This window comes from Balaenoptera ricei, chromosome X (assembly GCF_028023285.1).
Source record: "Balaenoptera ricei isolate mBalRic1 chromosome X, mBalRic1.hap2, whole genome shotgun sequence".
NCBI classification, from domain to species: domain Eukaryota; kingdom Metazoa; phylum Chordata; class Mammalia; order Artiodactyla; family Balaenopteridae; genus Balaenoptera; species Balaenoptera ricei.
Window position 1 is genome coordinate 96,889,587 of NC_082660.1, and position 13,301 is coordinate 96,902,887.

General features: G+C 37.5%; 2 protein-coding genes across 3 annotated transcripts in view; one reads left to right on the forward strand and one right to left on the reverse strand.

Moving 5' to 3' along the window:
* The window catches only part of LOC132357162 (nuclear pore glycoprotein p62-like), a 78,525-nt gene extending 65,757 nt beyond the window's left edge, over window positions 1-12,768 (reverse strand). The window contains exons 1-3 of the mRNA XM_059910453.1: window positions 12,672-12,768; window positions 8,415-8,695; window positions 8,034-8,223 (exon numbers count right to left, since the gene is read on the reverse strand). Coding sequence (XP_059766436.1) covers window positions 8,034-8,223; window positions 8,415-8,695; window positions 12,672-12,768 — 568 coding nt within the window. The remainder of the gene's footprint in view (window positions 1-8,033; window positions 8,224-8,414; window positions 8,696-12,671) is intronic.
* DNAAF6 (dynein axonemal assembly factor 6) overlaps window positions 8,849-13,301 on the forward strand; it is a 43,941-nt gene continuing 39,488 nt past the window's right edge. For both annotated transcript variants that reach the window (XM_059911184.1, XM_059911185.1), the window contains exon 1: window positions 8,849-8,945. The gene's annotated coding sequence lies outside the window, so the exon portion shown is untranslated. The remainder of the gene's footprint in view (window positions 8,946-13,301) is intronic.

Below are 13,301 nucleotides of genomic sequence, written 5' to 3' on the forward strand. Positions count from 1 at the left end.
ATTTATGATATATAAGTATATGATAATATCACAAATGTTGACAGAAAAAATACTGTTGTCAAACCATGGTTCTGATACTGTCATAGACATTGATACTTTCAGAATTAGGTAGTGTCATCAATGTCATATTGCAGGCCAAAGGAAAAGCTTCTGGTAGCCATCAGAAGGTGGAACTTTTTCTTGTGCCCTTGCATTTGTGGACTTTCCATTCTTTTGAAAGTAATTTAAGAATTATCCTGTTATTAGAATTTCTGTGTTAAATGCAGCATGAACATTTAAATATTTTCTTCCTTAGAAATTTGAGAAATAAAACAAATGAAAATCACCTTGGGACTAAAAATGCATCTGTCATTAAGAATTTGGAATTAAAGATTCCCTTCCACCTCATTTAGATCGTATATCTGTCACATCCTTGTACTTAAAAAAATCTTTTTAATCTATTCTGCTTAACCAGTTTCTAACAAGGGTGTTTTAAATGTCTCTCATGGGCTTCCCTGGTGGCACAGTGGTTAAGAATCCGCCTGCCAATGCGGGGGACACGGGTTCGAGCCCTGGTCCGGGAAGATCCCAGATGCCGCGGAGCAACTAAGCCCGTGCACCACAGATACTGAGCCTGCGCTCTAGAGCCCATGAGCCACAACTACTGAGCCCACATGCCACAACTACTGAAGCCCGCACACCTAGAGCCCGTGCTCTGCAACAAGAGAAGCCACCGCAAGGAGAAGCCCACGCACTGCAACGAAGAGTAGCCCCCGCTTGCTGCAACTAGAAGAAAGCCTATGCGCAGCAACGAAGATCCAACGCACCAAAAAATAAATAAATAAACCTCATTTCCAAAAAAGAAAAAATGTCTCTCATTATTAGAGATTATCAATTTCTGCTTATAATCCCATTGCTTTTTTGCTTTATATATTTCAAGACTATGTTGTTAGGGGCATAGATTCATGGTCGATACTCTCTTGGTAGATCTCCTTTCTTTCATCAGTGTGAAATATCTGTTTATTACTAAATTGCCTTAGATCACATTTTGTCTGACATTAATGTTGCTTCACCATTTTTCTTTTGGTTGCTATATGCCTAGTGTATCTTTTTCCTTCCCTTTGTTTTCAACCTTTCTGAGTCATTTTTAGCGTGGTTTTTATGAATAGCAAAGCTGAAAATTTTAAAATAGAGTCTAAGAATCTCTTAATGAGTGAGTTTAATTTATTTACATTTATTATGACTACTGACACAACTGGACTCATATTTCTCCCATCTTATTTTGTCTTTTTTATTTGCCATTTTGTATTATCTTTTATCTTTTTCTGCGTAATTGGACTGATGGAATTTTCTGTATTCCATCATTTTTCCCATAGTTGGAAGTTACATATGCTAATTACATTTATTTGTATGAGTTTCTCTTGAATTCTTTAACACGTTTAAATTTATGTTCTTCTAAGAAAGCCTGAAGTTAATCAGTATTCCATATCCTTTTTAACAAATAAGACCTTAGCACACTTTAGTTTCTCTCTGCATATCACTAATTTAATAAAAAATGGAAAACAAGTCTGTACTCCCTCTATGTGGCTATGAGTAGGAATATCTGTCTCTGTCATTGTTGAGTTCCTCTAGCCAACTTCTATTCCTCTTCAGAGTGCTCTCTCCTTAACCACACTGCCTGACTAGGAGCTTAAAGTTGACAAAACTACAGCTTTTTATGTTGAGCCCAGCTCACAGTTCCATCCTGGATGTCTTAATGCAAGCACACATGTTCAAAGAAAGAAGTACTAGATGGTGAAGGACTTCTGCAGAAAATTCACTAGGCCTAAAGAAATCATCGAAAAAGGCTCCTGGAAATGGGCAGATGATCCCTGCCTGGTAGTCCAATCTAAATGAGGCAATTCAATCAGTGCTGTCACGTATCGGGCTGTGCTAGTCACTTAAATGCATTAGAATCTGTTTCCTCACCTCTAAAATTCTGGCAGTTTCACTGAGTAACCAAAATGTTTTCTTAAAAATAAGTTTACAAAGGGCCCTCCACATATATTATCTTGTCTAATTTAATTTAATGTAAAGTGCTATATGAAAGCTTTCTAAAATATAGTGCTGGGGTTCTCCTCACTGTCAGTGAAGGATCAGTCAATCAGGGATATTTATGGAGCACTCTCTAAGCTGGCCCAGAGAGTGAACATAAATTGCATTTCAAATTACAATTCAAAAAAAATTACTACACAACTATCTCATTTATCAGCATGCAAATTATCTTCTTTTTGTACTACCTATCGTCATTTATAGGTCCTAGGAGTGTTCTGGTTAGTAACAAATCTGACTGAGGATCAATAAATGATGGTAGGTCATTTCAGGACATACCATTTTACCACTTAAGTTCTTGAATCTCTTATATAAAAGGGAAATGATAAAAGCACTTATCGAATCTGAAATTCCTCATCTTTTAATTACCTACAACAAACCATAAAGGTATTTTGATCTCCATTCTATAGTTGAAGAAACTGAGGCTCTAAGATACTAAATTACTTTCCCAAGGTCAAACAAATACTAAGTGAAGGAACTGAACACAATACTTTCACTGTAACATTAGCTTAAGCAACAGATATTAGGAAGATAAAACTGCATCTCAAAGAGCAGAAACAAAATAAGTTCAAGCCTGGGTACCTATTATAAGTCATTTCAGCATAAATGTTTAGGGGCTTCTGTCTCACAAAGTATAAATGATTTGGGGGGAAATCACTCATGCCATTATTCCCCCACATTACTTTGAGAAATAACTGTCAAGAAGTGACTAGCATAGAAGTTCAGCCATGTAATGGATTAAAAAGTTTTTCTGCCTTCTTGGAAGCAAATCCTCTTTGGAGACAATGTTCCCCCTAAAATGCCTAGTTACTAGATAACCATTCATGAATTCCACGTGAATGGTGAATTCCACGAATTCAGTTCACCTTCTCAAGAACATCATGACTAAACAACCTGGCCTGAAAATTTATGCAATGTGATTAGTCATGGTATAAAACCATTCCAATAAATAGTAACTTCTGATGATACATATGGTTCCTTAACATATTAATTATCGAACTAAGGAGAGAGGAAGAGAAGCAAAGGAAAAGTACCAAATCACTGAAGAAACCCCTTTTCCACCAAGAAAGCGTTACAGAAATGGAACTAAAGAAGAAAGTAGAAAAACTGAAGTCTCAAAGTACAATAGGGTCCTTATTTGCACTGACAGTTATTGATGCCAACTCTGGAAGTAGAAACTGAGTTACCGATGTTTTATCCTAAATGTTTGAGTCCCCAGAGAGAAATGGATAGGGAGAGGTGAAATTAGCACAGCCATTTTCAAGGAAATAGGAAGGGATCAAACTTCTAATGGTAATCATTTTATTTTATGCCAAAATAAAATATAGAGCTATGGAAAATGGTGCATTAGTTTTCAGTTCATATTAAACATCTTAAGCAATATAACCCACCGATTATCTTTCACATTAAGTGCTTTTCTCCCCCTTCGTACTCATACTTGTCAAGGCCATAATGTCAGAATCTTATCTTAAAGGCTAGAAAGGTTTTTTCAAATCCCAAAATTAAGACCAACTTTCCGAATATTACAAGTCTGACACTGCAGAGAAGACTGTAAATTTCCATGAAACAAGTCTTATTTTAGTGAATGCCTTTAGCAGTTAGAACATTGGAAAAGAAAAGACCAGGGATGAGACCACAGGGGAGGGTGGGCAGAAGGACTCAAGAGAGGGGAAATCTTGGAGGAGCTGAGAAGGATACAAGGCAGGGGAGGGGACTCAAGAGAGGACGGGAGTGGAGGGCAGAGAAACCCAAAGAGAAGGCTTGGCTAAATGGAAAGGAGGCAGAGGGACCCAAAAGGGCAGTGGTGAAAGAACAGGATTAGGAGAGGGGAGAGGAGAAAGAAGAGAGTACATCACTGGAGAGAACTAATCTAAGAAATGAAAGAGGAATGGCATTCAAATGCAAAGTACAGCCTCAACGCCTACTCCCTTTTAGAAGAATCCTTCCTCAAAACCTTGGAGAAAAAGAGCAAAAAAAAAAAAAACAAATGAAAAACTGGAAACTTCTGAAGCATACTAGTATGCATTAAAATCTTATACAAGCATGAAGTAATAGTAGTCATTTAAAGATTTCAAAAAATATCATTTTACAAGGAAAAATAGATCTGGCTAATATAACTTAATTCAAGTTTATTTTTTAAAATAAATCTCACTTTTCTCAGGGCTTTACGCCAAAAAAAACCTAGTCATCTAGTATATTTTTCAAAGTATGCCTTTGAAAAATAAGCATAATTCTTATGTTTGTAATTTTTTTGTGTGGTAAAATATAATGTAAAATTTACCATTTTAACCATTTTTAAGTGTACAATTCAGTGGCATTAAGTACATTCACAACATTGTTTAACCATCACCACTATCTATTCAATATTTTCGAAACTTTTTCATCACCACAAACAGAAACTCTGTACCCACTGAACAATAACTTCCCATTGCCCACTCCCCCAGTCCCTCTATTTTACTTTCTGGTAACCTCTATTTCACTTTCTGTGTCTATGAATTTGCCTATTTTAGGCACCGCTTTTAGTGGTATGATTTATATGAATATTTGTATACTTGAAACAACCTAAATGTCCAACAACAATAGTGGAATGGAGATATTTTTAAGTGGCATAGTTATATGAGGGCTACTTTACAGCAATAAAAGCAACTTTTTTTTTCTTTTGTTAATTTAGGTTTTATTACTCCTAAATGACGTTCTGTTTTAAGCTTTATTCCTGGATTGTGCATTAAGTCTACCGGGAGAAACCTATGAAAACTGTACCTATTAAATGGCAAGATAGCGTTTTTGAATATTTCTGTGTTACTGAAATAATTGTGTAAAAAATAAAAATCACATTTTAGTATTTATGTGAGTTATATATATGTTATTTCATTTTTTAAACTTTTTTAATTAATTTTTTAATTGGGGTATAGTTGATTTACCATGTTGTGTTAATCTCTGCTGTACAGCAAAGTGAATCAGCCATACATATACATATATTCACTCTCTTCCAGACTCCATTCCCATACAGGTCATTACAGAGCACTGAATAGAGCTCCCTGTGCTATACAGTAGGTTCTTATTAGTTATCCTTATATATAGTAGTGTGTATATGTCAATCCCAATCTCCCAGTTTATCCCCCCCAAAATAACTAACTTTATCTACATTTATCAGTGCAGACAAATCTCAAAAACAATGTTGACCCCCAAAAAGTTGCAGAAGAGTAAGTACAGTATACCATTTATGAAAATGTCAAAGGACATACAAAACAATATATTACAAACCATTTATGGCCATCTATGTTTGAGTGCACTTAAAAACACAGGAAAAATATTTAACAACTTCAGAAGAACAAATATCTCTGGGATTGGGAAGGAAATGAGATTGGGAAGGGGTACAAAGAGGTAGTGTTTTAGTTTTATGTTTGGTTTTAGTGTAATGTTTTAGTTCTTTAAAAAAACAATATCTAATGAAAATATGGCAAAAGGTTAACAATTGTTAAATCTTTGGTGGGTACATGGATGATGGTGTATAATAGTCTCTGTAATTTTCTGTCTGAAATATTTTATAATTTTAAAAAGAGGGGCTAGTTAATGTTTTAGAATGACAGAAAATAAGACAACCTGTGTGCTTTGAAAAGGGGGAATGTGCTAATACAGACCAATTATAGCTTTTATTCTCCCAGTCAACTTAATTGCTTCCTTTATAAAAAATTTAAATTACAAATGAATACATACTCATATAATCTTTGGAAAAGATATTCAAAAAGAAAGCTAATCACCATGAGTGTTATTATGGCACTTGAATCTGCTTGAATATGCTAGGATTCATATATTTTTAAAAGTATATCCTTTTGAAAATGTCCATAGTTATTAGTTAAAAAAATACATTCAACCTAACTCATATTGTGGTTGATGACTGCTACTCCAGCACAGAGAAACCTAGAGGGGCAAATCCATACATCCAAGGGGGCAAAAATTCACAGCTCAGGTCCAGATTCCTGGCCTTCTTGTTAGGATTCCTCTTGAGTGCATGGAAGGTAAGTTATATAAATGATTTTAAATAGCCAAACTTTACAGTGTTATTGATAACATGGAATAATCGGAAATAAATCTTCTGTTGCTTGTTTATTTAGGCTGAGTACATTATGGCCATCTCAGTTTATGCAATATTAAGCTGCTATTAATAATGAAAAACATAAGGACTATCAGGAACATAGGAAAAATTCCCAGAACCATATTAAATAAAAGGAACAAAAAAATAAATAAATAAATAAATTTAAAAAAAGGAACAAAACATTGTATAAACAGGAATTAAGATTTGGAAACAATAGAAAAGAAACAGAAATATCAGTTACATTTTGGTAGCAGAATTGAGGGAAATTTTTCATATTTAATTTCTTTTAATGCTGGTTTAATAAATTATTTAACTAGCGTTTTAAAACAGTTTATATATTATAAAAGAATTAACTAAGCTATATCCCTTTTTCACACCTATAACCCAGAGAAACTTTTAGTTGTGTTTTTCATCTTTTAGATCTCTCAAGTTTCATTAGTTTAAGATCAAACTAGCAGTCAAAAGCAAGAAATTCTGTTGCCTCTGCTTCTGGGATAAGCAAGCCAGGGAAGCTCTTTTCCTGTTTCAACATCTGCCTCTAGATCTGACCTGCTATCAAGGCAGGATGGATGAGAATATTAAACTTAATCAAGTGATCTTTATCTCTGAGATCCACTCACTGACAACATGACCCTGGGCAAGTCACTGAACCTCTCTAACCTTTGTGTTCCTCAACCCTTAAGTTTCTGTATTTATGAAATTCTCTATGTAAGTCAAGTGCCTGAAGATTCATCTCAGACCGAGGACGGATCTCCAAACTTCCTACCTCCCCAACCCTGGAGAAAACAGCCCTTAGCACGGATTCCACCTTGCAGGGGCAGGCCAAACCTTGAAGAGGTAATTATATCCCTAAACATAAATAGCGTTTGTTTTCCAAGAAGAAAACTATTATTTATTAAATATTTGTGCATCTGGCACTGTGCCCAGCACTTTATAGCACCTTCCCGGGCCCCACCACAGACCGACAGAACCAGTTCCTGGAGTAAGCCAGGGAAATCTGTATTTGTCACAAACATCCTAAGAGATTCCTAAACACACACAAGTTTGAAAACGAAAGATCTAAGACCAGATCTTTTTCAAACCGTGAATGACAATTCATTAGTGGGTTGTGGTCCACATTTTAAAAAATATAATGGAAAGCATCAGAGTAAAAGCACGTAATTAAGTACTGTTTCTGCGAAATACTTGTCAGTTATATATCGCGTATAAGTACTGGGTCACAATACAAAATTTCTTACTGTGAGTCACAGCAAAAAGGTCCGAAAAGCACTAGCTAGGCATTACGGACTTAGGCTAATGCACAACGAGGCGGAATAGAAAGAAAAAAACAATCAAGAAGCAAGAGACAGCATAGCGTACATAACTTAAGTTCCGCAAGTATCCGAGAGAAATAACAAAATTTAAGACGCTTAAACTCTTATCACCTACAGTAATAAGGGGAATTACGCTATAGGTAATTTGGCTAAAAAGCCAAAACTTTAGCCAATAACTTAAATATTCTACCTCCATTTTGTTGTTGTTGTTTACTGTGGTAATAACAAGTAGAATAGAATGTTTACTTGTGGTAATAACAAGTAACAAATTACTCAAGCTTCACTATCCCCTTCACCGGATAGCAGAAAGAAGGAAAGCAATTTAGTTAATTCATAACCTAATTCCAGGTCCTGGATAACCAAAAGTCACCATCCATTAAAGCCATCCTACCTCTCCTTGCTTACAACACTCAAATACTATATGAAGGGGCCCACTATCGAACACAGCTAATCAGTTTTGAATACTCCAAATATTTATTAAGCCATCTATTCTGCTTCCCTTTTGTTTAAAACCAAACCACGGAATTCCTGAGAAACTAGGGTCACAACTGTACCTCTAGGCGAAGTGTAAACACTCCTATTGCCAAGCGGCGCAAAGGGGCGCCGCGCCAGCGTTTCTGCACTCCAAAGCGGGAAAAGCGGGGCACCGGGTCCGGCGACGTTCCCGTGAGTGGGAACGACGCGTAGCTCTGGCCGGTGCCTCGCTGGAGCCGCGTGGCAGCCGTAGGGGTGCTCCCCCTGGGGCTCCAGATCCAGAAGGCTTGCCCACAGCAGAGGAAAAAAAGCGCGTTCCCACCCTACACACACATAGACACAAACGCTGAGCCGGGACGGAACCACAACACGTGTCTCTGTCACAGCGCGGAAAGGGGGCGTGGGGAGCTCGTGTGGAGCCGCCACAAAACCTCCTCAAACCCCCCGGCCACCGAGCCTACCTTTCCGTCCACGCTGTTCCAGATCCGCTGGACAACTAGCGGTCTAGAATCCACGTGCAGGAAAAAAGTAACAATGAGGGAGCCGGTTGATTTCCTGAACAAACGAAAACCGGTGGCGGCGGTTATTTCGGTGGCGGCGGTTATTTCGGTGGCGGTGAAGTAAAACCGAAGGCAGATGAAACTGCGGAGCGGCCAGAGAGGCGGACCCGGAACTTCTGCGGCCGAAAAGAGCCAGCCTGCACAGTGGGCGTGTCTCCGCTGGAGCGATGCTGAGACCCAGGCTTAAAAGGGGTCGACCTAGTTAACTGGAAAGGGCGGCCATTGACCACAACTGACACGCGTTCGGATTGGTTGCTTCTCGTGAGGTTTCAAAGGACCCTCTTCTATGATTGGCCAGGAGAGTCAAGCGGGAACCCGGAGGTGGGGGGTGGGGGTTTTCGGAAACAAAGTTGTTACCCAGGCAACAGAGGGACGCAGAGCTCTCCGCAGTGTATTTTTGGATCCTAGAGAGCCACCCAAAAACTGACCCAGGTGAGGAAATCCGAACTTTAGGAGGGGGAAAGAAGGGGTCCTCAGATGCCTTAGCTATCAGAGAACTCTAGATACTTAACGGCTCTGAGAGATACCTCAAAAAAGCCACAAGTTGCCGATAGAACAGACCCGTTCCCTAAATCCCCCTGCCCTAGACTCTCTAGAAGCAGGATTCAGCTTTAACAAAACTCAGTCTATCAGGATGTGAGTGAGATGGGGCAGTTTTACCAGACAAGGGATGGATGCGGGTGGAATGTCAGAAGGCCAAAATGAACATGCGAAGCCTTCCCGACGTTTTTCTCTAGACACTTACATACACGTATGGTTGTAACGCTAATTTGAGAGTGAAAACTATTATTTCCTTGTAGGTAGATCTGGGTGCTCCAAGTTGAAGTAGCCACTGTTATCTTCTGTTTTACATGTACAGGCATGATTTATCTTGGACCAGGTTGCCTTGGTTGCGATATATTTTTTAGGGGGTATAACGCTGTTCAGACTGAAAAAAACGGCCCGTACTACATGGACAATGCACTGTGTGCGGGAATGTGCACGCTGTGGCCTGAGAGTTCCAACGGTAGTTGGTCAGATCCGTTGAGGAGTGAGAAGCAGTCAGACCGCACTTGGGGGGCTGGAGCGTGGTGTGCAAAAGCCTACTTGTCCCTACCAAACCTGCTACTCACCAAGGGCTGATTGGGAGAGTGTTATATGTCGTTGGACTGTACCGGTCAAAAAGTAAGGGACTGTGACAAAAAATAAAATCTGAGTGAGGGGAGAGTACAGAGTTCGAGCAGAGACGTAGGGGTCGCTTCTCCTAAGAGCTTCTTGTTGTGACAGGGATTCAGAACAGACACTATTTCCTGAAGAAATGAAGAAAATAGGCCTGTTGACTTGGAGAGAAAATTTCAAAGCTCTGAAGGAAAATGAGCTGTCTCAACTCCTTTTTAGATAGAGGTGGAGTATGGGAATGAGACAGAAACAAAAAAATTGTTGGCAAGTGTATTAAGTTTGGCTAAAACAAAGAATAATGGATAGAGGAAATATTAAATCAAGAGGCTCATTTCTTGACATTTAGGTTTATGATATATTCCAGGTACTTTCAAAAATCATCTTCCATTAAATATATTTTAAATTTGTAACAAAAACTCTTGTTAAGTCCCCATAGTTACTTATGACTTGGTACATTTGATAGCAGTGAAAGTTAGAGACCTAAAAAAGGAAATTATTCTTGGTATTGTAAAAACAAGTCAAAATGAATTCGTTTTAATAGGCAGGGGATCATTGATGTGTATAGTTGTCAAAAAATGTAAGAAAAAACCAATCAGTATATTATAATTTAACTCAGACATAGGCATAGATGATGTTTACTTTTGTGTTTTCAGAAGAATTTTAATACAGGAATTGTTAAATAAGGTACTATATAAATAAAGTTGCAGAAGAAATGCCAATTTTATTTAAGAGAGTAAATGAATTTTTAATACTTTGAAATCATTCAGCTATAAACAGTCAGTAACTCTACATAGGGATATGTGTTTACCTATTAACCAAGTTCCGAAATGATGCTATTTGGTGATTCTTTATTACCCTGATTTTATTTGCTATATAAACTTGAATTAATAAAATGTCATTTCTTGTTGAATAGTGTGTAATTCAGAATTTTCACTAATTTAACCTAGACTTCTCTCCAATTAGTTCAGGTCGAAGAGCCATTCCTGCTGAGACCCCAGCCCTCTCAACTAGAGTCTGACTTAATCTCGGGTTATTGATATTATTGTTTCGGTGCCGTGAGTCTGGAGTCATCCTGGTTGAGCTTGTTTAGTCCCTAAATGGCTCCAATGTTTTGGTAAAGAGCTGGTTCTGAAGCATCTGTCTCTTTAGCTCATTGTGGCTAGTACCGAAAGAGATCCCCCAATCAATTATGAAGGCCCTAAGGATCCAAGTTGATGTGGGAAAACTTAAAAGCACTGTCTAGAAAACTCTGCCACTGGAATTGGCCTAGCCAAAAGAGAGTGAGAGAAAAAAAAAGTGTCTAGAAAATTTACTTTCTAAATAACCAAATCTCAAATAAAAGATTTAGCAATATATTTTTAAAATGAAGTTCCTGCTTAAATTTGCCTTAAATTTATTCTTGGCCTATTTAAGTGGCAATGACAGATTCAAACAGGCAGTGTGGCTCCAGAATTTTTTTTTTTAATCACTACACTATACTATCTGGGTAGTCTAAGCAAAAGGAAGAATACATTCCAAAGTACAAAGGCAGGAGATTATAGGGTATGTTTAATTAGCAGTTCAGTTTTTAACAGAATGCAGATTACAGGTAGGAGAATAATAGGAGGGAAGGGCAGAAAATTAGGTTGGGGCTAAATCCTGAAGGACCTTGATTGTCAGGCTCAAGATGAACTTTATATCAAATTTACAAATAAAAGATAGTCCTACAAATAAATAACACTGCATAGTTCATAAAAAGGCATCTTGCTTTAATTTTTCCGATGTTATCTATTTGTCAAATGAACTTTAATATGTTTTTAATAGTTTAACAAATTATTCTTAATTTGTTAGACTTCTAAAAAAGCTAGTAGAATCTTAATTTCCATTGAATTTAGAATATAGTTTTCTAAAAATTCAGATCATTGTTTTTCTCTTTTGATAAATGAGTTCTTTGATTAGTTACTTACAAAGTATTGCTGATTCTTTTGTTTGTCAAAATACAATATCAACAAACTTGTGATTTATTATTTTGTGTTTATAGATGATTATTATGGTTGATATGGTAAAAATTATCTTTGCTGGAGTGCCAATTTTATTATGATATTTCTACTCCAGTTTAGCTAAGTATGAACCTATGCCATTGTATGCCAGCATAATTTGGAATTTAAAAAGTCTGATTCCTAATATACTTCAGATATAAACAGCATACTATAAACTATTGTGAATGATTTGTTTTACATCCCAAGGAGTGGTAGTCCCTTCAAAGCAGTCACTTTGGGAGGCTATCCACTTATTCTAATGCTGTTGTTATTGCTCAAATTACTTTTGAAGCTACTCTCTTAGAATCGCCTTGAGGCTTGCAGCACATTCTTTTGAATATCCTCAAAGTATCAAATCTTCATATTTTGAAAGTAGATGTGATATCTAGATATATCTAGAAATCACTTGGAGACAAATCTGATGTGTAATCAGACTGAGTGATACCATAGTCATACCTGTTTTCTTGGTGCTACATATGAAGGCAGTTCCAAAATACTTTGAGCAATCGATAGCATAATTTACATCAATGTATAACATTCCAAGGTGACTATTTTGAAATCAACATTCGTATGAATTTAGTCATACTTCATTCAGTATTCACCAACTGCTGACTACATGCCAGCTCCAGTTACTGAAGACGCTCAGCCTCTAGGTGTAGCTTCCCACTGCCCACACTGCCCTGCCTCTTACCAAATGAGAACCAGGCGAGAGCTACTTCCCAACTGATGGGGATTTAGAATTAATCTGCTTTTCCTAAATACAGTATCCAGTGTACTTACCGAACCACAGCCTTCCTTCATAACCTCCACTGGGACGTTAGAAAGCCTCTGATGGAGTGCCTGTTTCCTTTTCTCTTTTCTAGCTGTGATGTTGAGCCCTGCCTTATTCTGAACCTTCCTCTAGCTGCCAACTCCCCCATAATACTCAAGAACCCCATCCTGCCTCCTATACCCCCACCTATGGACCAGGATCCTACTTTACCTAAATAGGCCTCCCTGTAACCATGGCTATTCAACCTTTCTGCCGAAACACTGCTCACGTCCTGAGACTCTCGCTGCCATGTCACTGCCAAGCCCATGAGCACGCGTGAATAGCAGTTCTGATTGCTAACTCAGATGCTATATTTGGCACTTCTGAATACCCTTCTTCTGGGTTAGTTCTACTGGTTCCAGTTTCTTCCCCTCTCACCAGCCCACCATTAAGCTCTAGCAAGCCTCATCATCGTGTACCTGTGGGTGCTGGCACTATGTGCCAAATAATAATGATATTTTTATAAAGCTTTTCATATTTTAGCAAACTCTTTTACCTACGTTGCATAATACGGCCATCACAACAATATTGTAAGGTAGGTAATGCTGGAATAGTAAAACAATTTCGGCTATATTTGTTTTTTAAAAGTCTCATTGTACAATCTCAACTCAAAATACCATTTATATCATTGCATCTGATATCTGGATCCATTTTTCCCTTTCACTGTCAAAGGTAGAAAATGTTTCAATAAACTTTTTGCTTTTAATGTTAAGTAAATATTTAATGAACACATAATCAGCTAGGACTTTAAAAATATAAACAGAAGCCTCTTTGTTTAATTTAATGTGTCAATTATTCATT